Genomic DNA, 27683 nt, shown 5'->3' with positions numbered 1-27683 from the left:
TTCTCAGCCATCTGCCAATAGTGTCCCTTGTATGAAATCAACTGGGCAAACCAACTGAAGAAGCATGTACCAGAAATTAAAAGACCCATTGTCCTCAGAAGTCCGCGAACCAGCAAAAAATATATTTAAATATGCTTACATATAAAATCCGCGATAGAGTGAAGCCGCGAAAGGCGAAGCACGATATAGCGAGGGATCACTGTAGTACTATACATTTACAGCGGGTGTTACAGACGCAAATCAAATGTATGTGTTTATTGTATAATATTAACAATAAGAGCAGCTCACTACTCAAACCGGTAAAAATACGAGACAGTCAGGATCAAACCGGGGGACTCTTGATTATAAGTCAGGAATTCTTACCGCTGCACCACAAAACTGTTGCGTCATCCTTGAACCTTCTGTGAAAGTGTATTTGTTCTTTGCACTTCAAGCTTTACACATTATATAGTTAATGTCTAAATTTTGTCATTTATTAATAAAATATGGAAAACGTTTGTTTTAACGATGTATTTACACAGATTATTGCAGAAATGGGACACACATGAAATGCATGTGTTCCAAATAACGATCTATTATTTCCACTCTAAAACTCTAGCACTTCACTCCCAGATAATGAAGGCTGGAACAGGGAGAACTTTGTGGCCATTCTGCAATGGTGGGGGGATGGAATAGTAGGCTGCTAGATGCTTGTCTTGATCGGCACATTTACAAGACAAAAGACACTGATGGAGTGTGAAGGGATTAAAGGTGGGCCAGATTTACAAGTTTTTTTCGTAAGCTTTGGTAATTCTAGTGTTAAATATCTATCAGAATCACTTTAGTATTAAATACATTGCCCTTCACCGTGACATATTGCCCTTCAGGATCACACATTACGTCTGATGCTACAAATGGGATAATAGTTCTTTGTATTAAGATTCCCACACCCCTAGTTTTCTTTGTATATCTGCAGTGAAAAATTTGGCCAATCCACTTCCTTTGCAACCGAAACTGGTCCTTACTTTATTAAGTGAATCTCATGTAAAAATACTATCTTGGCATTCAAACCTGTTAAGTGAATTAATATTTTCTTTCTCTTTAATTCATGACTGAGACCTTTGAAATTCCAGCTCATAAAGTTCACTGTTTGGCCATAAAAACATTGCTTCTGAACATCTGTTGACACTTCATACTCTTAGGTTAAGATAGTAAATTTTTACATATGGCAGCTTTGACCAAAATTTCATATTATTGCCAAGTGTTATAGCTATTAAATCTATTGTTGTGCTGGCACTTACAGTTATTGGTGTACAACCACAACTTAACAGCGCTTAAAAAAAGCAAATATCAGTTTGTACTGTAAAGAGGAGACTTTGTGCTGCATATTTAACAGGGCAACTGTCAGCAAGGAAGCCATTTCTTAAAGGGCAAAATAAGGCCTTGAAATACCGGCAGTGGACTTCTGCAGACTCTTGATTAAATTCACTCTGACACATAATTTATTCTCATTTGGGCAAGACTTCTACTTGCAACAAATGGGGACTGCAATGGGCTGTCGGTTTGCACCTCACTATGCAAACCTATTTATGCCAAAATTGGTGGTAGATTTTATGTCAACGTGCATCTTAAAACCAATGTTGAATCTCCATTACATAAATGACATCTTCATAATCTGGACTGCCAGTGAGAAGGACCTCCTCCATTTTCATAATAAATATAATTTCCACCCCAACATAAAGCTGAAGCCAAATTATTCAAAAACAGAAGTCAGCTTCCTTGACACCACCGTTCAAGTGAAAGACCGCACCCTTGTAACTTCTGTTTTTCACAAACCGACAGACAGACGGACCTACCTGAGAAGTGACAGCTTTCACCCCAAGCATGTAAGGCGCTCCATTATTTTCAGCCAAGCAATACGATGCAACCATATTTCCTCAGGCCCAACAGACCGGGATAAACAACTGCAGGAGCTTAGACATGGTTATACCCCCAAAACAACACAGACTCAAATAAGAAGACCTACTGCCATAAACCAGAAACAACCTTCTGGAATATAAAAACAAAGACAACAAGAATTGCATCCCCCTTGTTGTAACCTATAACCCACATCTTGAAGCACTTCGAAAAATTATAAAAGAACTTCAGCGAATGCTACATAATGACGAAACACTAAAAAATGTATTTCTAGAACCTCCCCTCCTGGGCTAGACAACCGCCAAACTTGAAGTAACTAGTTGTCCAAAGGACCCTAAATGAACCAACAGAAAATGGTACAACTCCCTGCCTACAGAAAAGATGTAAAACATGTGCTCACATTTATAATACAGACCGTGTAGTTATACCACACTGCCGACTAGAACATCGCATAAAGGGATCATTTTCATGCAGATCATCTAATTTGGTCCACCTAATTCTCTGTATGAAATGTCCTGACACTGAACTCTATGTGGGAGAAACTGGACAAACACTCCACCACAGAATGAATTTACACAGGTTCCACATCAAGCATGGCAACATAGATGTTCCTGTAGTAGCCCACTTCAACAGCCATGGACACTGTGAGAGGGACTTTAAAGTCACAATGCTTATGGACAACGTCGGAACACAGCAAGACAGAAAAGAATGGGAAGTTAAACTCATGCTAAAATATTACACATTATATAACATGGTTTAAACAGAGACAAGTTTTATGGCCAGATATGAGGATTGTTTGCATCTCTCAGACTTACACAGACAACCTGTCTGTAGACCCATACTGTATTGAAAAACTCATCAGAAACTTCAAAAAACTTTAATGGACAGTTATCTTATCCAAAGATCTTGACTAAACATTGTTCTCCTCTCTTGCTTAATTAGTCTTAGCCTGAAGAGGTCTATTAAATTTTTTACATTTAAGATGTCTCACTTAAAGGTTTTCCAATGTTGTATCTTTCCTGGTGTCTATATAAACACAGGGAACTCTGGTTTCTGAATAACATCTTGCCTGAAGAAGGGGGCCTAAGTTACCTCGAACGCTGGCATATTGTAATCTTTTTAAATAGCCAATAAAAGTTGTCATTTTGCTTGACTTCTCACTACATTCATTATGGCTAACACAGTACAACACTTTAGTACAAAAGTACTAAATCTTTAATTCATCTCACACCAATGAGGTGGTGAAAGGATGGTTTCTCAGTGTGTGACACCAATTGTCAAACATGAAGGATGAAGTGTGATGGTCTCAGGTTCTTTAGCTGGAGGCAGAGTTGAGTGACTAGCATTCTGAATCAAACTGCTATCACAGTTTGGCTCTCATATCAGCAAAAGATGGCTACTTTGATGAATCAAATATCAGAAGAGAATTTTGTACACTTAATCATTTCTTGACTTTTTTATTTGCCATTATTGATTTGTTCTATGCCTTGATTTCAAGCAACATTAAGACATTAAACAATCCCATAAAAAATAAAGTCCACAAACTTTTGGCCATATAGTGTACTACACTTAGGGGATATGGTCTATCTGTGTTGTTTTCCCATTTCACCACTTTCTCAAATGACAATATTGAGCAGCATTAATGTAACACTTATAGTTTAGTAAATTTTACTATCTTTTCATAGGTAATCAGTTTAGCTTACTGCCAACTACGATCCCGGGCTAGTAAAAGAACAGTTCAGAAACTTTTCAAAAGCATGTTACTGAGCCGTTTCATGCACTGCACTCACCTCACAAGGTATTTTTGAGATTAAATATTTCAAATTAGTTAATTTTTTTGTTTACAGTAATTTATTTAGGAAATGAAACAGAAGTGAAAAAATTACAGAACAAAAGTTCATTAAATTGCTTAATCAGTATTCAGGAGATAGAAGCTCACCAAGGAAACCATCTTAACTTTCATCTATTGCACCCTTACTAGATGCATACTGCTGCATCCCTCCTATACATACTGCACTTACATTTTATGTAAGGTACTTTCATACCTTTGCAAATATGTACTCATAAAGAATTTCAAAATATAACAAACAATAAATGCAAAGAAAATATTGATATTTACATAAAAATACTGACAGAATACAAAAATGTGAAGCAAACAAACACCAAAAGCACTTTCACCATAATTTATACAAAAAGTTGGACCTTTGGTACCTTCTGTTTTCTTCTAATAAACACTAAACTGAAGTCTGAGTAAATATAATCAAAATACTTCACAGCCTTTATTTAGTCTATCAAGTTAAATGTAATGATATGCAAAATGCCATGGTGTTTGTACTGAATTAATAATAAATACAAGAGTCTGCTAAGCCAATGAAATGAAACAAACACAGATTTATGTCACTGTTCTGCTGACAGGAAACAATAAACAACTTCAGTGGTTGCTGTACTTTACCTTGATGAATTAATGGAATTTGGCTAACTTCCACTTAGCAGCTTTTTGGATTATTCCAGCTGTACCAACTTACTTATAATGACTGGCTGCTTTATAAAGGATTTGTTAATGTGGACGCACGGTTTTAGGTGAAAATACAGTTTCAAAATATTTCTGATTGTATTCCACAGCACAGGAATCACAAACATATAGCTAAATAAATTATAAATCAATATATATTTAGAAAGTAAACACTTAAAGAGAACACAGGTTTAAGCAATGAAACATTTGTGTTCCTGTACTACTCATAATTCATGCATAGAGAAAGTAGAGAAAAGCCAAGCAAAATGACACCTTTTATTGGCTAACTAAAAAGATTACAATATGCAAGCTTTCGAAACAACTCAGGCCCCTTCTTCTTGCCTGAAGAAGGGGCCTGAGTTGTTTCGAAAGCTTGCATATTGTAATCTTTTTAGTTAGCCAATAAAAGGTGTCATTTTGCTTGGCTTTTCTCTACTTTCATAATGGCATACACGGTACAACACCCTAGTACTGCATAGAGAAAGGTAAGATTTTTGTTACTTTTACCATTAGTCTTAAATTAATATTAATGCTATATACAAAACTTACTGAAGTGGTCCGGAGAGCCAAGTGTGGAAAAAACACAAGTCAGGAACTGCAGTCTTACTTGAACTTCTGCACTATGACTATACCTGCAATAGAATGGAGAGTGCAAGATAAATTACCATAAGCCTTTATTTGCATGGTCATCATAGCATAACAACATACAGCAATAAGTCTTCTTAGAATTACGCTGCTTTACATCACTAATACTGCAAAATGGCTTAAACTATAAATACCTCAAAATGAAAACAAAAATAAGGATGTGAAGGGGGGCTTTTAATATTCATTAGTAATACAAATCTGAAAATGCAAAAGTGTGCACAGAAAACAGCCACTACACCTTATACCAGGGGTGCCCACATTTTTTTGGCTTGCAAGCTAATTTTAAAATGACCAGGTCGAAATGATCTACCTACATTAAAAATTTTATATATATATATATATATATATATATATATATATATATATATACATATACACTAGCCATGTGCACCCAACTACGTTGCGTGTATTAAAGTTGTCTGTGAAGGGCTCCATGTTTAAACGCCGGCTGCCAGTCGTGAACTGGGCCATTCGTCGCACAGCATTATGATTTTTATAAGGGAAACAAAATTACAAAACAAAACCCTTGGACATTGATTCGATAGGAACGGCCTACTCGGAATCACTGTCCGAATAGTAATTATGTGGTGGTATAGGAGCATTTCTGCTTCTCTCCGTTCACAGTCCGTCTCATTTTCACGACGTTGTCATTTCCTCTCACGATCTCTTCTCAACCTTTCTCCAATCTCGCAGGTTGCTTTGTGGCAATCCAAAGAGTAAGGCAATATACACGGAGCAATGGTTATAAAAGGGGGACACATAGGTATCCAGGCTCTTTAAAGCATAAATAGGGATCACTTCACTGACATGTGAGCAAGCCACAGTACAACTGTGAGATGCGCAGCACTCACCGGCTACAACGTAACAATAATAATTTCCGGAACATGCTGTTACGTTGTCATTCATTTTACTCACTGTCTTTCTTTCATTCATATGTTACGTAGGCACGTACCTTTTATCTTCGGCAATCTCATTCTCTAACCAGGCCTCAGAAGCTAACCAGCGTAACACTGTCCACCACCCCTTTCGTTATTCCGGCACATTGTTGACATCCGTGAGTAACAACAACGTACTAAACTGGAAGGTGGTCTACGCATGCGTGGAATTCGCAGACAAACAAAGATCAAGATCCAAATGAAGATTATATATAAAGATTAGTTAATTTAAAGCACAACAATTTGTTTAGTTTGAATGTCTGTGTTTTGAGGTGTGACTGGAGTACTACAGTCTTCAATAGTATAAGCCTGGAGGAGATTCTTAATGCAATGCCTATGTTTAAGCTGTCTCACTACTGCCATCTAGTGCTTCTTCTTCTAATTCATTCGCGGACAAACAAAGATCAAGATCCAAATGAAGATTATATATAGAGATGAGTATACTTTATACATTAAATATATGTTTTTGTACCTTGCATAACTGAATAACCTTTATGGCACAATAACAATTCAATACATTTATGGTCACTACAGGATTTGGATTTAATAATCTTCATGTGGGAAAAGGCTGACTCGCATAAATAAGTAGAGCCGAATAATGCAGTCAAGGAGGTAGCACATTTCCTCATGTTTGGGTACTTTTCCTCTGTGAGTAAGTTCCAAAACTGTCCAAGAGCCCCAGACTTCAGCTGAATGTCACCCTGTAGTGTCAAAATCTCATCATCCACTGTAGAGGAGTTTTAGGTGAAACAGTGTTGTAATTTTTGATGCGGATGAATCACCCTCAACATCTTCCCTAAATGGATAGCACTTAAATGTAGTGATTGGCTCAAGTAAAGCTGAGTCTTGAAACCGTCTGTCAAAGTCTGACAGGCAATTTTCAATCTGCTCTGTAGCGTATGCTGTCAAGTTGCGCACACACCTTCCATTGCGTCTCCAGCTCTGACGCGAGGTTTTGGATGTTCCCCAAATCAAGGCGCTGCAGCTTTGAGGACAGATGTTGCATTTTTCGTTTGAAAGCATTAACTGTGCTAATCATTGACCATGGAGTTCTCTTTTCCTTGCAGCTGTAAATTAAGCTCATTCAACATGTTGGTTAGATCGGAAAAATAATGCCAAGACTAGCGGCCATTGATCATTATTACGTTGCTTGTATTCTGCATGTTTAAAGACAAGGATAAACTCCTTTTTCTCTGGCCAGGGGTCTTGAAATCTCAGCAGGAATTTCTCCCTAGCCATCTGTCGCAACGAAGGCCTCTTTAATCATTTCTCCATCTTGGAAGGACTTTTTATGCTTAATGATCAAGTGACTCACCCGGAACGATGCTTCGGTGTACTTTGCTTTGCCTTTGCTTTTGAATTCAGCCAAGTGAAAAATGACGGCTGTTCGATTAACTGCGATTTTAGTCCCCTCTACTTTCTCTTTCTCAGATCGCTTTTCGGAAGGAAGTCAGTTTCGTAGTTTTTATGAACAGTTTGAAAGTGCCTTTCCACATTTTCCTTCTTTGGAATAGCAATGATAGATTGACAGATCAGACAAACGCACTTCAATTGTGACATTGTGAGGAAAAAAAATCCTCTTCCAATTCCACATCCAGCCCATACCCTCCCCAAACATTTTTTTTTTTTAAAATCCCTTCTTTAGTCGATATGCTTGTGTGTTTGATCGTGCGTGCGGGATGACCAGTGTGTTAGAAGAAAAGAGATCTCAGACTGGCCGCCCTGTATGTCAATCAAGTGGCAAATGCCATAGGGAGGATATGTGATAGAGTAACGTTTAAAAAAAATTTTTTTTTGAATGCAACACTATCTACCTGCACTACCTTTCCGATGTACCGGTCGATCATGATCGACGCATTGGGCACCCCTACCTTATACCTTCTTAATCATGGTTATGGTCTAGAGTAACAATGTTTAGTTTACCTCGAGTGAACCAATAGTTTTCCAATTGTTGTATTGCAGAGGCCTTGGGCATAATATGCTGTATCATATTACATACACAACCCATTGCAATACAGGGTGCTGTCAAAGGTTAGGTGATTAAATCTGTTCTCTTTAAATTTAACTTTGAAGCAAGATTCCAGTCATTGTAGGGAGTAATTCAACTAATTCTAATAGAACCTGTTTATCTGCAGGTAAACCAAATTATCTGAGAACTAAACAACAGATTCACCTGTTTTTTCTAGAGCTTCTCTTCCATTACAAAATGTAATCACATAATTCACATTTTTAATTAGAATTAACATATTATGTACATTTTACATATTTCCTTCAAGCATACTAATGTTTTTAGATAAAAGCAGAAATTATTAATTTTTAATTATCACGTCTATAAATAATAAATTATTCCAATTAGTTGACAGAACAGTTTTGTTTAACAGAAACAACAGTTAAAAATAATCAGTCAAAAGCTCAAAGTTTTGTTTTTTTTTGAGCTATAAATGCAAATGTCAATAAGTCTTCTTTAAAATCATATGAAGAAGAAATATAAGATATTATTACTTTCTCACTATTTATTTAGCCACTTGCTTAAGCAGACCAGTTTGTTTACACCAGTCCAAAATGGAATACTAATTTTTTTATTAGCAACATAATCCACACACAGAAAATAAATGTTCACTACAGACCAGTGTTGGGAAATGCTGCTTTTAAAATTAACTTAATTACATTATTCATCACTTACAAAATAAGTAATTAAATTTGTTATATAGTTACTGATTAGAAAATGCAATGTGTTACAAATAGTGCATTACTTTTCCTTCTAGTAGAGACTTGAAACTCATACTTGAAATCAAAATAAGTCTATTTCCTTGAACAAAGAGAAAAAAGAATATTTCAACATTCATTCCTACTCCATTACAGATCAAGATGGTAACAAAAAGCAATATTTAATGCTATTCATTTTACTATGCAGCTTTTAGTGCTCCTTATTTAAATAAGCCTTTGTTATTTCTTTGGATGTCAATTATTGCATTGGGAATGGGAGAATATATTATGTCCAGTAAAGCTAATTTTAAGTTTAAAAGTAATGGTCAACTACTTCTCAATTAAGAAAATATTTAGTCCTTTATGGACTGTGAAGTAAATAATCTTTGTAGCTGCATATTTTCCAGGTTCCCAAAATCGAACAGCTACTGATTTAGCAAGATAGGATCCAGCATAAGTCAAATGAGTAACAAAATAAATTCCTCAGTTCAACAAAGTTTATTTTAAAAAGAAATAAAATTCTGAACAAAAAGTTATCACATACACAAAATAAAAGGCTTCACTACAATCTTAGGTTTCTCATGCTAACTTTAATTACTTTCAGTAACTTTAGTTTTTCTATAAAAGCAGAAATAATTGATTAATTTCAAATATAAAACTTTTAATAACCACCTGTCTCTGGATAATAAATGAAAATGAACTTCCATAATAACACATTAAAAAACATACCATACATGTGCTAAAGAAACACTAGTATTTTTCCTTCAATAAAATAAGCACTGCATTAAGTTACTTGCAACTTTAAAAAGTAATCTGACTACTTAATTCATGCAACTTTTAACGCATTACCCCAAACAAGGGAAAGTAGTTGCAAGGGATGCTAAATATTAACTTAGCCAGGACTGGATATGTATACTCCTGTAGCTTCTGCCACTACAATGAAACCAAATCAATCCCAGTTTCCTGCTCAAGTCTGTTTCACTTAACAACTGATTTCATGGAGGAGGAGCCAGTCTGATAATTCGTGCTTTCCCATGTTCTTTCAAAGTGGTTCTTCTGATTTGTGTTGATCATTATCAAGAAACAATACAGGAAACAATTAAGTGAAGCTGATGCCAGTAACCCACTAGTGCTATTAATATGCTTGGATTCACCTGCTGCTGCTTCATTAACAACATGTAAATAAAAACAAGAAAATTAATATACAGTAAACATTAAAAGCAACTTCAGCGGTTACATAAGACACATTAATGTAATTATTTTCATCCCTAAAAAGTCAGAAATTTTCACAGAGACTAATCTATCTCCAGAAATACCCATGGGAACATTAATAGGAAAAATTTAAAGCATATCAGATTGTTCACATAATCCTGATTTATATAAAAGGCAAGTAATTCAAGTCAAGTCATTTTGTATTTAGATGATCTGAGATGTACTGTGGAACCAGATCATGTAGGGATTTACAAACAAATAAAACTTTGAACTAAATTATAAATTTTACCAGAAGCCAGTGTTAGTGTGGCCAGCAATGGGAAAATATTCCCTTTTCTTTGTGCTTGTGAAATGCCTGGCTGGCGCATTTTAGACAAGCTGTAAGCAATGTATGGAGGCTTGTGAAAGCCCCAAATACAGATAATTACAATAGTCCAGTCTGAATATGATAAATGCACGCATGATAGTCTCTTGGTCCCTGCGTGAGAGACATGGTTTCAGTCTGTCAATAGGCCGTAATCAAAAAAAGCTCCGTTCAGCACTGCATTTGTATGTTTGTTAAGAACTGTCAACATCAACATTTTTAAGATGTGGGCTGAGATATACAGAGAGTGGCCCAAAATTATATTTAAGGTTTGTAGTGGAGCCAGGGGAACCAAAAAGTTTTATTTTAGTTTTGCTCTCATTAAGCTGGAGGAAGTTACATCCAGTTTTTAAAATCCTGTAGAAAATTAGAAGGAGCTGTCAGAGAGGAGCTATCGCCAGGGGTTAATGGAAGATTGAGCTGTGTATCATTAGCACTGCAATGGCATAAAATATTGTAGTCATTACAGATAGAGCCAAGAGGAAGCATGTAAAGGGGGAAAAAAAGGAGAGGACCTAAATAGATCTTTGTGGTACTCCACATTTAAGAGGTACAGGTGGAGAGATGTGCTGATTTATACCAACTGAAAAAGATCTTCCTTCCAGATAAGGCACAAACCAATCTAATGCCATTCCTTGAATACCTACAGTCTTACTAAGCAGATTCAAAAGAATATTATGATTAATTGTATCAAAGTTTTGAAATTGTCAAGTAGGTACTGGGAAGTGTTGGGTCTAGAAATGGCTTCTTTAGCAAAAGAAGCACCAATGCCATGTTTAACACTAGAATTACCAAAGCCTATGAAAAAACTCATAGATCCTTCCCACCTTAAATCGCTTCGCACCTCGCCATCAGCGTCTTTTGTCCTGTAAATGTGTCGATAAGCAGCAAGCAGCCTACTATCACATCGCCCCACCGCTGCACAGTTTTCTCAGTTCAAGTCTGTTTACCTTGCTTAGAGTTGTATAGAGTGAGAAGTCAAGCAAAATGACACCTTTTATAAATACTATATGGTTATCTGGAACACATGCATTTCATGTGTGTTCCGTGTCTACAACAATCTATATAAACACATCGTTAAAACAGAAACGTTTTTCATGTTTTAGTAATAATTGACAAAATGTAGACATGATGTGTTTAATGTGTGAAGCCTGAAGTCCAAATATCAAATAAACACTTTCACAAAAGGTACAAATAGAACAAGTGTGCTTCTATTAAAGAATATAACTGCAGAAAAAGAACCCGCGTTAGGGTGCAACATTCACACCACTTTGATACAATCGCTTCGGTGGTGCAACGGTAACAACTGTTGATTGGTAATCCAAACTTCACGGGATCAACCCTGGACGACTCCGTTTTCAGAAGTGAGCTGCTCTTATTCTTACTTGCCTATTAATTCCAAATTTAGGTATAATCTGTCCTGCTTTACATGTAAAACATTTTTAAACCTGTTCAACTGCTCCTCGACTGTTTCCAGATTTAAAAGCTTATCCCAGTGTATCCTCCTCAGACTTTGTCACACCTGGTCAAAATTTGCCCTACTAAAGTTCAACTTAATAATTTTAGTTTTTGCATGTGCAATCTTACAAAACACTGAGAACTGTACTATATTATGGTCACTTGACCCAAGTGGTGCAATCACCTCTACACCCTCAATTCTATCTTGATTATTACAAAACACTAAATCCAGACAAGCTTCACTCCATGTTGGTGCTTTATTAAAAAACAGTCACTGATCACTTCTAAAAACTCCTGCCCTTGTGCTCGTTCATCTGCAAGGTTATCCCAGTTAATATTTGGATAATTGAAGTCTCCCATGACTATAATATCTCCCGGTAAACTTGCCTTTTTGATATTACTAAAAAGATGTGTGTTGAAATTACTGTCTGAATTGGGTGGTCTATAACACATACTTAAAATAAGACTTCTTTCCCTAATATTTTCCAGGCGAAGCCATATGTCCTCACTAAGATAGGGCTCTTCATCCAGCTGAAGAGGACGCTCATTTAAATTATGTTTTAATGTTTGAAATAAACAGCAACCCCACCTCCTTTGCTGTTCAGTCTATCCTTCCAAAAAATGTGCATCACTCTATGTTACACTCATCCCCTTCTTTGTTATTTAGCCAGGTTTCCATTGGTATAATATCATAATTATTAGGGGTGCACGATTCAGAACATCTAACGATTCGATTCGATTTCGATTCTTGGGCTCACGATTCGATTCAAATCCGATTCTCGATTCAAAACGATTCTCGATTCAAAACGTTATGATTGTTTTTTATTTTCCATCAGTCTGATACAAAATACAGCCCTGAGATAACAGTTGAAGTCACATTACAAAAATATAAACTGTTGCAAATATAAACTGCAAACTTTCAACTTAAATTAAACAACTTTTATTGACACTTTAAATAAAAGTAGATTAAATAAAACCAAATAAGAGCTGCTATAGTTGGTTGTAAAGTGCCATTATCAGAATAAATAAAAATGCTGCTACATTGGGCTGTAAAGTGCTGTAACAAGTGTAACATCCAAAATAATAATTAATTGTGAACATTTTCTTTTTACCTAAATTGTTTCCATTTCAGCAGACAACAGTTTTTGAACTGTGACAACTACAGTCAAACTGACAACAGATCAGAATATATTAGATTAGATTCAGGTGTATGCGCACATTAGTGAGTTTAAAGTCCACCATCTGCTGGAATGTACATGTTCTTTTGTAGAAACAGAAGCTGGTCTACATGTTCTGGAGTTAGCATGCTCCGCTGTGCAGTTACTATGTCCCCAGCAGTTGAGAATACCCTCTCTGCTGCAACACTAGTACCAGGAATGCATAGGTAGCATTTAGCCAATTTTGCAAGGAGGGGAAAGACAGTCTCCTGAGACCTCCACCAAGTTAGGGGGTCTTCTGAGAGTGACAATGATGGAGTTTCCAAATACTTCTTCATCTCTTCCTCAGCTCTGGTGCCAGCGGATTTAGGAACATCTCTGACATTAGTGAAAGTCTTGCCTAGTAAATTCAGCAGGGAAGTATTTCTTTTTTTGGGAACAGGGGGGCCTTCATCATCCAGCACTTCATTTGGGATGTCTGGCTCCTCATTCTGCATTAATGCACCATAAAAGAAAACAAAAACGCAATCAACCAACCTTTGTCTTTCAATTAGAAATTCAGTGTTATTATTAATTATTGTATATACCATACATATATATATATATATATATATATATATATATATATATATATATATATATATATATATATATATATATATATATATACATATATATATATAATATATATATATATATATATATATATATATATATATATATATATATATATACACGAGTGCTGTTTCACCACAGAATCCTGCTTTTGTTTCGTGAAGTAGCTGCGCATGTAGTGGGGCTATCACAGACAATGTCGGCGTGGCTTCTTCAGACATTATGTTTGTTGCCTCTTTTAATGGCTCGAGGGCTGCAGCAACTTCTTCTGCGTTGGCGACGTCGGTTTCGTCTAGTGTGCAGATGCCGGCTCCACATTTTCTTACTTCAGCAGAGAGAAGCGCAGCGCAAATGGCTGGTTGTTGCTCCAGGAATCTATCGATCATGTCGAATGCACTATTCCATCGTGTAGCCACGTCCGTTGTCAACTTGTGCGGTGCCAGCTCCAGAAGTTTCTGTTTCTGTTTCAAGACATGATTTGCGGTGGCACTGCGATGAAAAAATCCGGTAATTCTCCGAATTTTCCCCAGCAGACGTGAAACAGACGGCAGCTTCAGAGCTCTCTGTGCCGCGAGGTTGATGGTATGTGCGAAACATTTAACGTGTTGAAAGTTTCCCAGCTGTGCAGCAGCTAGCATGTTAGCAGCGTTATCGGTAACAATTACCAGGTCAGTGGTTGTGAGCTGCCATTCCTGTGCGACAGATTGAATGTTCTCCTTTATATGTGCGGCTGTGTGGCTTTCATTTATTGCTGTAGTTTGTAAAACTCATGACTCAAGCTCCCAGTTGTCTGTAATATAGTGAGCGGTAAAGGTTACATACGACTGGACTGCCCTTGATGTCCATGCATCGCATGTTAAGGCTACTCTTGTTGCTGTCTTCAACGCTTCTGCTACTTTTTTCTTCGTCTCTTCGTATAACAGAGGTATCGCTTTTTCAGCAAAAAGCTGACGGCTTGGTATAGCGTATCTAGGCTCAACTGTTTTCAGCATGTACCGAAAGCCTTCATTTTCAACAACGCTGTAGGGACGCAGATCTTTGGAAATAAAACAGGCTATGGATTGAGTTATTTTCTTCGCCCGTTCAGAGTTGGTTGGAAGTTTGCAACATTGATGCAGAGTGCGTTGGTCTCCTGGAATGTTTCTTACTTTTGGCTGAACTTCGTTTGCATCCTCTGGATGATGACGTGCCATGTGAGTCCTGAGGTTTGTAGTGTTTCCAAAATATTTGATTTTAGCTTTACAAAGCTTGCATATGACGTGAGTTTTATCAATCTCTTTCTTGCCATCAATGTTGTAGAATCCAAAATGTGCCCAAACGTCTGCCTTAAATGAGGACGGGGCAGGTTGAATATTCTTTTTCACTGCGTTTTCCATGGCTCGTCTATCGAATGCTTGCGCGAGCGCGCACTCACTTTCTTCTTACTCACACCAAGGATTACTATCTGAGCAGAAACTGGCATAGCACCATCTATAGGATTGACAAACTCCTATCCGGAAAAATAGTTAAACTCGTGCCGTTATAAAATGGGAAGTATGAATCGATTTTGTGTCCTGTATGAATCGATTTTGAATCGGTAGAGATAAAATTGCGATTCTTTCGCGAATCGATTTTTTTGCACACCCCTAATAATTATGTTCTGCTATATACAGCTCCAACTCACTAACCTTATTTTTGATACTTCTAGCATTAAGACAAGTTATTTTTAAAGTGTTACTCCTTCTGTATTTAAATGTTGGCTTACATTACTACACATTTTTATTTCTATACCGTTATTTGTTCCTCCATGCATAGATTTAAACCTGGCCTGTCATAAACGTCCTTCCCTCCCACTCCCTAGTTTAAACATTCCTCGACTAGCCTACTCATACGCCTCCCCAATACATTGGTGCCCTATTCCAAAAGGAGTCCCAATGCCCCATAAACCTATACCCTTTTACCCTGCACCAAGATTTGATCCACATGTTGAGCCTTCTAATCTCCTCAGTCTTACCTGGATTGGCGCGTGGCACAGGAAGAACTTCAAAGAAGACTACCTTGTCAGTTCTGTTTCTCAGCCTAGAACCTAACTCTTTGAATTTGGATCACAGAACTGACAGACTACCCTTATGTATGTCATTTGTTCCAACATGGACAATGACAACTGGATCCACCCCTGCTCTGGCCAAGAGCCTATCCACCCTTCCAGGGAGGTCCCCCACCTGTGCACCCGGAAGGCAACACATCGTGAGAGACTCTCCGTCTCTGGCGCACATTTGCACTTCAATCCCCCTAATGATTGACTCCCCAACTCACTACCTTTCTCTTTCTGGGAACTGGTTTTGATGTGGCCTGTTGGGGCTCCTCATCCCTGCCTACCATCTCAGAATCATCAGAGACACCGTCCAGCTCCACAAGAAAATGATAACGGTTTGACACTTCTAATCCTGGGGTTGATGCCCCCGGACAGTGTGCACACTTCACCTTATGCCTTGTGACCGTGGCCCACCTACTTCTACCTGTCCAGTTCGGAATCTCCTCCCGTGCCGCCTTGGGGGTGCACACTCTCTCTCTCTCTCTAACGGACACCTGGGCCTGGTCCGCAAATGGTCTATTACAACTCAGGTCAGCCAAATCCTTCTCCAGTTCAGCGACCCTTAGCTCAAGGTGCTGGATCAGCTGGCATCTCCTGCAGATGTAGCCCTCATAGATAACTGGCTCCTCCAAAGCATCATCTAAAAAGTCCAACATCCAAGAGGACTTGCATTGCATTGGCCTGATTATTAAAGTTTGATTTAGGATTAGTAAAACTGCCTTTTTGTTTTCTTAAAATTAAATGATTTAACTTAAATGGTAACACTAAGAACTGCTAAATCTATTTTACACCTTGTCTCCTTAAGCACCTGTACTGTTCTCCCTCTCAGCTGCTTGCTGTTTGTCCTTCTATGAGGTTAACTTTACCTTTCTCTGTCTGTTCTCCTAACTTTGCGCTCCTCTTATTCCTTACTTAAAAGCTCTCCACTCGCACAGTTTGTATTCCCCAGTATTAAGGAACCCTTATGCAGTCACCCTCTTAACTGTTCTACCTCTGAACAGCTACGTACTGCTCAATCTAAAATAAAAAAAAAAAAAAAAAACTTTACTACCATATCTGCTCCTACAGCCCCATGTGCCTGATCTCCGTCTTAATGCTGGCCTCTTTCCTATGCACCACTGAGCCTTCCCCTTTATTGCTTTGAAGTCAGCCGTGGCCTTTGCCTTTTTCTTTTTTTCTTTTACACTAAGGAATTGCTGTTACAACACGGTTATTTGCTTACAAATGCTACATCAGTTACTGCTGCTTTCTACTTTACCTCCTCGATACTAGTTTAGACACAGATTAGTTTTCATACAAAAATATTTGATTTATTGCCTGTTTGGCTCCTCACAGACTAAAAAGTACAAGTAACTTTTCCAAGCACACCACCAAACACCCAGCTACTTTTGCTCTTGTGCAGGCAAAAAAAAACACCTAAAAATTACCGCACGGTTCCTTAACGGCCACCAAAACCCAAGATTTTAAGAGTAAAATGTATTTCTTTTAACTCTCACACCACAAAAAACACCAAAAACTCTCAGCAGCCTCTAGCGTTTCCAAAGTTCAGGTCAGCATGCCTCAAGCCTAAGCACATCAGCTTATTCAAGCAAGGTTGAGCTTTAGCAGAAGTTCTCTTTTAACTTAATAAAAGCAATAAAATTTGGTATGTCTGACCAGCTCATCTAGTTCCAAACATCAGGGGCTGTCTTCAGTAGGGTGGACTACAGATGCAGTTTAATAAACAAAAGAGAAAAGTCTGACAGTAAAAGTGTTAATAGTGTGAGAAAAATGCAGGGACTTAGAAGAATTAGATGGTGTACATGAAAGTGAAGCCACAGACATGATGGGTTTGTGATCACATAAACAAACACTAAGTTATCAATTGGGAGACCAAATAAAACCAAGTCTAATGTGTACCCATGCCAGAAACAAGCACAGTAAAATTAAGGGAGTTAACTAAGCAAATTAACTCTTTAGCAAGTGGCTTATATGGACAGCAGACATCAATGTTAAAATCACCAAGAAAATTGACTTCATTGAGAGATATGATAGATATAAGAAAATCTGTAATTCTGAAAAAAATGATTATTAACATTTGGTGATCTGAAAAAAATGATTATTAACATTTGGTGATTTGTACGTTAATGCAAACAAAACAGGGCAGGACAACTGAATTTTAAAAAACTGCACATCAAAACAAGAGAACTTCGCAACTGATAAGAGCCGACAATTCAATGTTTTTGAAAACTATTACTGAACCATCACCTCTACCAGTAGTCCTTAGTAAATTAAAAATAACTGCTGATAATTGGGGACACACTGTGAAAATTGACTCATCATAAGCCTGTAGAAAATATGTAATACCACCCAAGGACAAGTTCTACAAACGTGTCAATACATACAGAATTCAATTTACTGACTACAAGAGAAAAAATAAGAACCAATTCTTAAGTCACACCACTCTTTTTATGAACGTAGAAAAAGACTAATAAAAGTTTAGTGTGCAATTTCAGAAATTAATGAGAAATCTGGTAGTAAAGTCACTAAACACAAAGAAAAACTAAAAACTTAAATAATAAGATTTATTTACATCAGAAAGAATGGAAAGTAAGGCACTTACTAAATATGTCTTTGATCAAACAGAAATGGCTCAACATAATGCATTCTACATACTGGAGCTGGATTAACCTCTCAGGCTCCCGGGATTTGAAAGGTACTATTAACTTTTTACAGAGGGAGAAAGTGGAAGACCAAGATGGCTACCTAGCAGAATTCCACAAAAAACTCTAAAAACAAGCTATGCTTTAGAATGATAAAGAAAGTAACACTCAACCAAAATCACTATGCCAGCAACTAATTACTATTCTACCAAAAAATAATAAAAACTATTACAGTGAGCAACCTGCACGAGTTAGGTAGTGTACTGGGGTGGCAGTGCCTAAATTCCACATGTACTACCGTAGCACCAAATTGCATACTTTGAGACTACCAAGGAAAGACCTTTTCCTGAATAAGTACTATTAATATACTGTACAGTACATGTGCAATGCTACTCCTTATTCAGGAAAAGATCCCATTTGTCCCACGGGAGAAGGACTTGAGACTGTTGTCATAAAGCTTATGGAGCCATTTCTGGACAATGGCAGAACTGTAACAACTGTTGCAGAGTGCAACAGGAGCTTCCACCTGCAGCTAAAGTCACTTCAGTAAACATGTACTTTGCAAGCATGCCCTTGTCATCAAACACAGGAAGTTCTGCAGTCTACTTGTTAATTTTCACTCGTATGCAGATGACACCCAGTTATACCTTTCATTTTAAATCAGATGAAGTTTCTCCGATGTTGTCTTTAATTAGTTGTGTTAGCGAATTAAAGGAGTGGATGAATGAGAACTACTTGTCTTTAAATACAGATAAAACAGAGATATTAATTGTTGGAGGGAATGACGCTGATCATAACAATATTTTGTCATCATTTAACTCAGTTGGAATCCCAATTAATTTTACTGAATCAGCCCGCAATCTAGGAGTTATCTTTGACTCTAGCACGTCATTTAAAGCGCATATTACAAAGTTGTCCAAAACATGTTTCTTCCATCTTAAAAATGTTAGGAAATTAAGGCGCTTTCTAAATAAACAGGATTCTGAGAAATTAATTCATGCATTTATCTCTAGTAGGATTGACTACTGCAATGCAGTGTTCACTGGATGTTCAAACTGTTCTTTATACAGCCTCCAGTTAATACAAAATGCGGCTGCAAGAATTATTACAAGAACAAGAAAATACACATAACACATAAAAACACATAACTCCAGTTCTTAAATCCTTACACTGGCTCCCGGTTAAGTTTAGGGCATATTTCAAAATCCTTCTTTTAACATATAAAGCATTAAATGGCCGAGGTCCAGATTACTTGTCTGAACTTATCATGACTTACAAACCAGAGCGCACATTAACATCTCAAGATGTTGGTCTGCTTATGGTTCCAAGGATTAATAAAATAACAATGGGAGGTCGAGCTTTTAGTTACAGGGCCCCTAAACTGTGGAATGGTCTGCCTGCTACTATAAGAGATGCCCCTTCAGTCTCAGCTTTTAAATCCCAGCTGAAGACTCACGACTTCAGTTTAGCATATCCTGACTAGAGCTGCTGATTAACTGTACATACTGCATCTCTGTTGTTAGTCATTAGCACTAAAACATAAGTAACATGATAGTTAGAATTGGATACTAACCCTCATCTATTCTGTTTCTCTTCTCGGTACTCAAATGTGACACTTGGTGCCACGGCCCACCTGCCAAGTTGTTTTGCCTGCCTAAGGTAAAGTCATCCCTGATGGAGGATCACAGGAATCGTGAGAAAGAGGGGTCCTTTCATCGGATTGGCTGGCCCAACACTGTTTCAGCCGTGGAATGGCCAAACGGGGGAGGCAGCTTGATGGATGACGTCTCCAGGAGTCTGAAATTATCTAAATCTTATTATGTGATATCATCTACTGTTAAATTCTGCTCCATACTTCTAAAATAAATTTTCATTTTTTATTGAGGATTTGTTCTGTTCTGTGTATTGTATTTACCCCCTTCTTTTGACACCCACTGCACGCCCAACCTACCTGGAAAGGGGTCTCTCTTTGAACTGCCTTTCCCAAGGTTTCTTCCATTTTTTCCCTACTAGGTTTTGTTTGGGAGTTTTTCCTTGTCTTCTTAGAGAGTCAAGGCTGGGGGGCTGTCAAGAAGCAAGGCCTTTTAAAGCCCATTGCGGCACTTCCTGTGTGATTTTGGGCTATACAAAAATAAACTGTATTGTATTGTATTGTATTGTATTGTATTGTATTGTATTGTATTGTACTTGTGACTTTACATTGTAGGAAGATAAGTAAATAAATATAGGTATATAACATTCGATATGGCTTTCATACAAGTAACATATGTATGCTATTCATATAAAGACCATTACAAAACATAATCGCAAACTGGACTTTGCACAATACCTTGGCAAGCTCCATAAGCCCTGCTTTTTCTTTGAAGGATACGTGTGGGGCAGACTGACTGTCAGGATGATGCCCGACCTGTTGCTGCATCTAAATGGTGCCATCTTTTGCATTTACGCCTGGCGCAGCTGTGTTGTTCGTATGTGCGAGTGGACGTTTCTTTCAGGGAGGGCTTTTGTTCTGTCTCCCTTGTAGAACCCTCATCTGAGTTCACTTCTATTAGCAGGTCTTTATTTGAAAACTAGCAGTGTCAGATCGGGGTGCAATGTGAACATGACTGAGAGAATAAAACTGAATAAAAAAAGAATGCTAACTTTTACAAGTACAATTAATTTACACTGGGTGTTACAGACTCACATCAAATGTTTGTTTTTATATTATGGTAACAATAATAATAGTAGCTCACTACTCAAAATGTGAATTGCTGAGGCTCAAAGCAGCAATCTTTCGATCATAAGGCGGCAGTTCATACTTCAGCACCATCCAGGAATACGTATTAGTTTTCTGTCGATTGACAGTTGAGCTTGACTTTGTACAGTAACTCACTGACAGCAACATGTAAATTGATTTTTTTTATTAGTATAACATGGAAAAATATTTGCTTTAGGTATGTGTTCAGCATTCTTTGTTTTGCATTTCCTTTCATCCTACAGTTACCCAAATCTTTGTAGACACGGAACACACAAGAAATGCATGTATTCCAAATAACAATATACTGTATTATTTACCCTGTACAACTCCAGGCACCTCACAAGCAGATAAGGAGCCTTGCCTAGAGCCGGGAGAATTTTTTGCCTGAGTTGAGCTCCGTCAAGGAGGGGAATGGGACAGCAGGCTGCTTGTGCTGATCAACACAAAAGACGCTAATGGAGAGGTGCGAAAGGATTTAAGGTGGGTCGGGATTATGAGATTTTTCATAGGCTTCGGGGATTCTAGTGTTAACTATCACTCATCATAGGCAGACTTGTGATGCTAGGGTAATGAGCATGACAACTAAGTTATTTAAAAGAAGAATCTGCAATGACTATTACATTTTTATTATTCAATTTCCTGGAAACAAACACATTTTTTCCATTTTTAAAATAAACAGAAAACACAAGGCCACACTACTCCGACTTACATTTAAAAAAAAAGAGTAAATAATTGAATCTATATATTCCTACTTGTGTAAAAAATTTGAAACAATTACAGATCCTGAATTGAATTAACTCTTTTAGGGCTAATTTTTTTTTTGTTTCTTTTCTCCCAGGGCTGAATATTTTTCCAAAAACTAACATTTTTTAAAAAAGAACACAAAGCAATTGTTTAACATATCAAATCAACAAAAAATATTTACTTTTGACAAATGTTACTGTCTTGCATGTTGTATGAGCCTGCATACTCTATGATTTCACATACGTATCACATACATTTTACACAGCAAAGTATGATCTCGCTCAAAGCAGCCAATTTCAGTCATTGCCACATTGCACTCCTTACAATACGTGTTGCTTTGGTGCCTATTTTTCAATTGTCTGTTGCTGCATTTTCTAACATATATTGTTAGTGTGTACTGTAGAGAGACAAGTCACCCATTTGCCATCGTGCCATGCCACTGCCACCAAGTTTTCTGCCTGCATGAAAACCGTATTGTCACCTCTTTTCATCTTCTGAAACTTTATGAACTTTATGTATGGCATTATAGCCTGGCTCACCCCATGGGATTTGCTTCTGTTTATTACAGAAGTGAATAAAACTTTGCAGCAGCACGTACCTAAGCCACCAGGGGACAATACGTTTGGACCAATGCTCCCTGAAGTTATATCACCAGTTCTGTCCCATCTCTATTTGTAATGCCACAGCGCGCTTCATCTCGTCTTTCGTTGTGGGTTTCCACTTTGAAAAACGAGACTGCGATGCAAACGCAGCCCGCGATTCAAAAAAAATCTCTGCCTACCTGTTTGTCTCGTCTGACAGTAGCTGAAAAGCAGCATCAGGAGAGAGCAGCCTGAAGTACAGCAGCTGGTGATCTGTCGTGTCCAAAAGCAAGCCATGCCGTCTTGTAAACTCCGGTAGCCAGATCGGCTCTCAACGGATCAATGTCTGTGTATTTATCCCATGCGAACCTTGCCGTAGATGCATCGGCTGCGCGAAGGCACTCAACTGGCAGCAGATCCGCTGGCGCGGCATCGGCTGGTGTCTGATCAGCTGATGCCTGCTTCTAACTCTCTTGCTCGATCTCCTGATCACTGCCAATAAAGTCCGATTCTGAAAAATCAAGAGTCCGACTCCGCGATAATGCGCAAAACAACGTCTGCCAAATGTTTTCTTTTCTGCACTTGCTTCGCTGCCTTTTCACATATCGGTGCCATCTTGCCTTTGTTTACATTTCGCAACTCACGCAATGTTTATTTGCCGAGTCAACGAGTCTAGCATTCCTCCAAGCACAGAGGGAATGCCTGTGACGTGACAGTGAGATTTGTCGCCATTAACAGCTGATTGTCACCCTCTATCCCTGGATGTCGACTTTTGTCGACATTCGCCTTCAACCCCTCCTGTCGACAAAAGTCGACACCCGCCCTAAAAGAGTTAATGGCAGTCATTAAAAAAACGACAAGGTAATTAATATTAAACTCGTCTAGCTGTACCTTTACAACTTTCAGTGGAATTCAAGAGTTATTCCAAACCACTTCAGAACAGTTCAGTGCTTCTTCCTGATCCATGCCTGGGTACTTTAGATTTATTGTTAGGATTATTACTATCCTGGAGAACCCATAACCTTCAATACTGATTCTACGTCAAAACATGGGCTTGGACACTGTGCTACAAAATGCTTTGATAATCTTAAGATTTAATGGTGTTAGGAACATGTTCAAGATCTCCAGCCCATGAGGCAGCATTATAAGGCATTCTTTTTTCCTCAGTGTCTAGATGTTTAACATTGCTTTTTCAGCATTTCATGCCTTCTATGCTTCCAATCAAATAACCCTTACTGATTTAGTTTATCGTGGATATATATATTTAAAAACACATTAATCGCCATACAGTGATCCCTCGCTATATCGCGCTTTGCCTTTCGTGGCTTCACTCTATCGCGGATTTTATATGTAAGCATATTTAAATATATATCGCGGATTTTTTGCTGGTTCGCGGATTTCTGAGGACAATGGGTCTTTTAATTTCTGGTACATGCTTCCTCAGTTGGTTTGTCCAGTTGATTTCATACAAGGGACGCTATTGGCAGATGGCTGAGAAGCTACCCAACTTACTTTTCTCTCTCTCTCTCTTGCGCTGACTTTCTCTGATCCTGACGTAGGGGGTGTGAGCAGGGGGGCTGTTCGCACACGTAGACGATACGGACGCTCGTCTAAAAATGCTGAAAGATTATCTTCACGTTGCTATCTTCTGTGCAGCTGCTTCGTGAAGCGACATGCTGCACGGTGCTTCGCATACTTAAAAGCTCGAAGGGCACGTATTGATTTTTGACTGTTTGTTTTTCTCTGTCTCTCTCTCTCTCTCTCTCTCTCTCCCCCTGCTCCTGACGGAGGGGGTGTGAGCTGCCGCCTTCAACAGCTTTGTACCGTCGGTGCTTCGCATACTTAAAAGCCAAACAGCCCTATTGATTTGTTTGCTTTCCTCTGTCTTTCTGACAGTCTGTGCTCCTGACGCGCACTCCTTTGAAGAGGAAGATATGTTTGCATTCTTTTAATTGTGAGACAGAACTGTCATCTCTGTCTTGTCATGGAGCACAGTTTAAACTTTTGAAAAAGAGACAAATGTTTGTTTGCAGTGTTTGAATAACGTTCCTGTCTCTCTACAACCTCCTGTGTTTCTGCGCAAATCTGTGACCCAAGCATGACAATATAAAAATAACCATATAAACATATGGTTTCTACTTCGCGGATTTTCTTATTTCGCGGGTGGCTCTGGAACGCAACCCCCGTGATGGAGGAGGGATTACTGTACTGAATTTGCAAAAAATATGACAAAGCCATCAAAACAATGTTGAAATAAGCTTTGTGGCTGGATGTGTGAAAGAAAAAAATTAACTGCTTGCAAACTGTTTAGGGTTAATAGCTGACAAAGCCACTTTGCTATAACGGCACGTTATTCATACAGGCGTCTGACATAAGACATGGTGCAGTAAGTTGACCAAAGACAATTTTCAGTTTCCTTAGGAACTATTTGACACAGGAAAGATGACCTTTTCTTCTTTAGGGTCTATCTAACAAGTAAAAAAAAAAAAAAAAAACAGATGACCCTTTAGCGTAATAAAATAAAATGCTTAAATAAATTATATTATTCTGTTTAATAAATAATGGGAAGGAGGAGGGAGGAAGGTATGAAAATATAAAAATAAGCTGACTGAAAAGTAAGATGCTACTCTGCCTTGCAACGTAACATCCAGGTTCTTCATCTGTGACTGAATAAAAATCTAATTGATTGAACTATCCCTGTCTTCTTTGGGGTGTTTTTTTCACAGATGAAACAAAAACAGAGTTATTTGCTCTTAATACCCGGCGTTATGTGGAGCAAAAACAAGCATATCTCAAAACTTACAAAACCACATCACCACAGCAAAGTCATGTCCACTTTATGTTGTTGCACTAGAGCTGCTAGACTTGTCAAAGTAGCAGGTAAAATGGATGGAGAAAAACTCTTGCACAGTCTGCAAAAATTCTGAAACTGGGTCATCTCATATTTCAACAAGACAATTACTTTAAACATAAAGGAAAATCAACTCTAGAAGCCTGGTCAAAGTCCTAGTCTAAATCCTATAAAGAATCTATATCAGGAACAATGTATGCCATCACTTCCCAAGCAGCCTTGAATATATGGGGCAAATATGCAAGGATGAGTGGGAAAATATTAAACATGTAAAATGAGAAAATATGGTAATAATATACCATGAAAGACTTGAGGTTGTACTTTCTGGACTTTGGATTACTTTATTTTTTACAACTTTTATTTTATTAATAAATGTAAATTGAGGCACATCAATAAAAGATTTAAATTTTTTTTTAATCAAAAAAAAAGTTTAAGCATGATGTAACTTTCAGATACCAAAAGAGTACAAAGATACTTACAATGCAAATTTATGTCGCCCCTCCCTTGCTTCTTGAATGTAGTGTAAAAGATTTTCAAAAAACAGCTTCATCATATGTAGCTCCTTCTCAGCCCACCTATGTCAATTATGATAAAAAATGCTTTAAATTTAGTGCTGAAACACATTTCACCAGAAACACAAACAAAAACATCTCATAAAATCATAACTTACATAGTAATCCAATGAGTATCATAACTACTTCCAAATTGCTGAAATGTTCCAAACAGTTTAGGAAGTAGTCGAAGAGAAACAACAACAGACCTTAAAAAAAAAAAAAAAAAAAAATCACAGAAGACAAAAAAATTCAATTAATAAATATAATTAAATATCATTTTCCAAATATTTTAAATGTTGTTAGTTCAAAACCAAATGAACCTTTAAACTAATTGCATAGTGCTAAGTTTAACAAAGTCTGTGTTTTGATGCAGCAACTGTGGATTTGAGGCCATTTTAATAAATAATTAATTGGCTGACTTGTTCTATGTGCTCACGCAGCTGCAGGGAGTTGGTGGAGTAATTAGGGCAAGATGCACCTGCACGTGAGGGTGCGGTCTGTCTCAATTGCTTCATTGGCTTTCTGCAGTGCAAGATTAAGATGTTGCACACACGGAGGTATATAAAAAAGAGCTGGCACAAGAAAAAGGGAAAGAATCAAATTGAGAATCAGAGAGAAAGGATCGAAAAGAGTCAGAGACCAATCTGGAGAAAAAAGACAAAAGATTAGAAAGATGAAAGGAGCTTAAAAGAATGAGAGAGAAGGAGGGAGAGAGAGCTGGTGCAAGCAAATGAGAGAGAGAAAAAGCAGACAGCCCAGTGGAAGTCCCTGGAGGGAGCTTGTGGCCAACACTTAGGAGCTGATGGCCACTCCAGTTGAACAACCTGGAAGCTGGAGTGACTGACTCATGCTACTCAGTTGAAGTGACTTGCCAAAGAGAAGCAGTGCAGCTGCAGGAGAAGGAGAGGCTCAGTGAGGAATCCTGCAGGGGAGCCATAGACCGCAGGGATGTGAGCCTGGCAGCAGGAGTTGTGGGCCTGGTGATGGTGCTCTGGTGGGAGCCAGAGATGGCTACAGGGGACCCAAGCCCAGGAGCAGCACTGAAGATGAGCTGTCAGTTAGGCGTCTACTTGGCGGCAAGAGCCCACATAGGATTAAGCTAAGGAAACATCTGTTTTTAAAGGATTGTACCAGGACTCATGTTTTTATGGACAGCTTGCTGCACTGTTTTAACACTAGAATTACCAATGCCAATGAAAAACCTCGTAAATCCGGCCCACCTTAAATCCCTTTGCACCTCTCCGTCAGCCTCTTTTGTCTTGTAAATGTGTCGATAAGACCAAGCAGCCTGCTATAACATCCCCCCACAGCCTCAGAATGGGCAAGAAGTTCTCCCAGTTCCTAACTTGATTGATTATCTGGGAGTGAGCTGTCCAGAATTGTAATTGTCGTCACTTCTTACAAGAAAAGGCGATGGATAAAGGAAAAGAGAATGCAACATCGACAAGCTTCTGTTCCAAGACTGCCACTTCCCCAGCCCCTTCAGTGTAATAGTAACCACAGCAGAGAGAGAAGTGTGTACCTTGCAAAAGGTACACATGTCGTAAATGTAGAAAGGATGGCCCTTGGGTGTGTGGGAACTGTTAATATTTGAATCTGATGATTGCATATAGCACGGAACTGACCTCTCTGTACTACTCTTTCCTCTGCATGTCGTGGAGTACAAAAGAAACAGCACTGTGCACCAAAATGTGGAGACTGCATGGGCAAGAACGGGGGAGAGAAAAAAAAAAACGCGGTCACTGCTTACAAGTGCAAGAAGGCATGCGAATGTATATGAATAATGTGAATAATGTTGCATTAGTGCTACAGTGTTTTCCGAAATGTACTATACAGGTCATAAAATGAGTTATTCCAAATATCATATATGCCTATGTCTCTGTTTTTTGTTTTTTTTTTTTTTATCAGTGCAGCTTTGACGTCATGGACCATAAGGTGTATACTAATTCAGCGTGAGCAGGAACACTCAATAAAACTGAATAAAAAAAAAAATTCAA

General features: G+C 38.1%; 1 protein-coding gene across 1 annotated transcript in view; it reads right to left on the bottom strand.

Moving 5' to 3' along the window:
* The window catches only part of usp34 (ubiquitin specific peptidase 34), a 723586-nt gene that overhangs the window by 439279 nt on the left and 256624 nt on the right, over positions 1–27683 (bottom strand). Inside the window, 3 exon segments of the mRNA XM_051919324.1 lie at positions 4958–5040; positions 25612–25707; positions 25803–25892. Coding sequence (XP_051775284.1) covers positions 4958–5040; positions 25612–25707; positions 25803–25892 — 269 coding nt within the window.

This window comes from Erpetoichthys calabaricus, chromosome 15 (genome assembly GCF_900747795.2).
Source record: "Erpetoichthys calabaricus chromosome 15, fErpCal1.3, whole genome shotgun sequence".
Taxonomy (NCBI): domain Eukaryota; kingdom Metazoa; phylum Chordata; class Cladistia; order Polypteriformes; family Polypteridae; genus Erpetoichthys; species Erpetoichthys calabaricus.
Note: the sequence above shows the minus strand (reverse complement) of the source record. Positions and strands in the feature narration are given on the sequence as shown.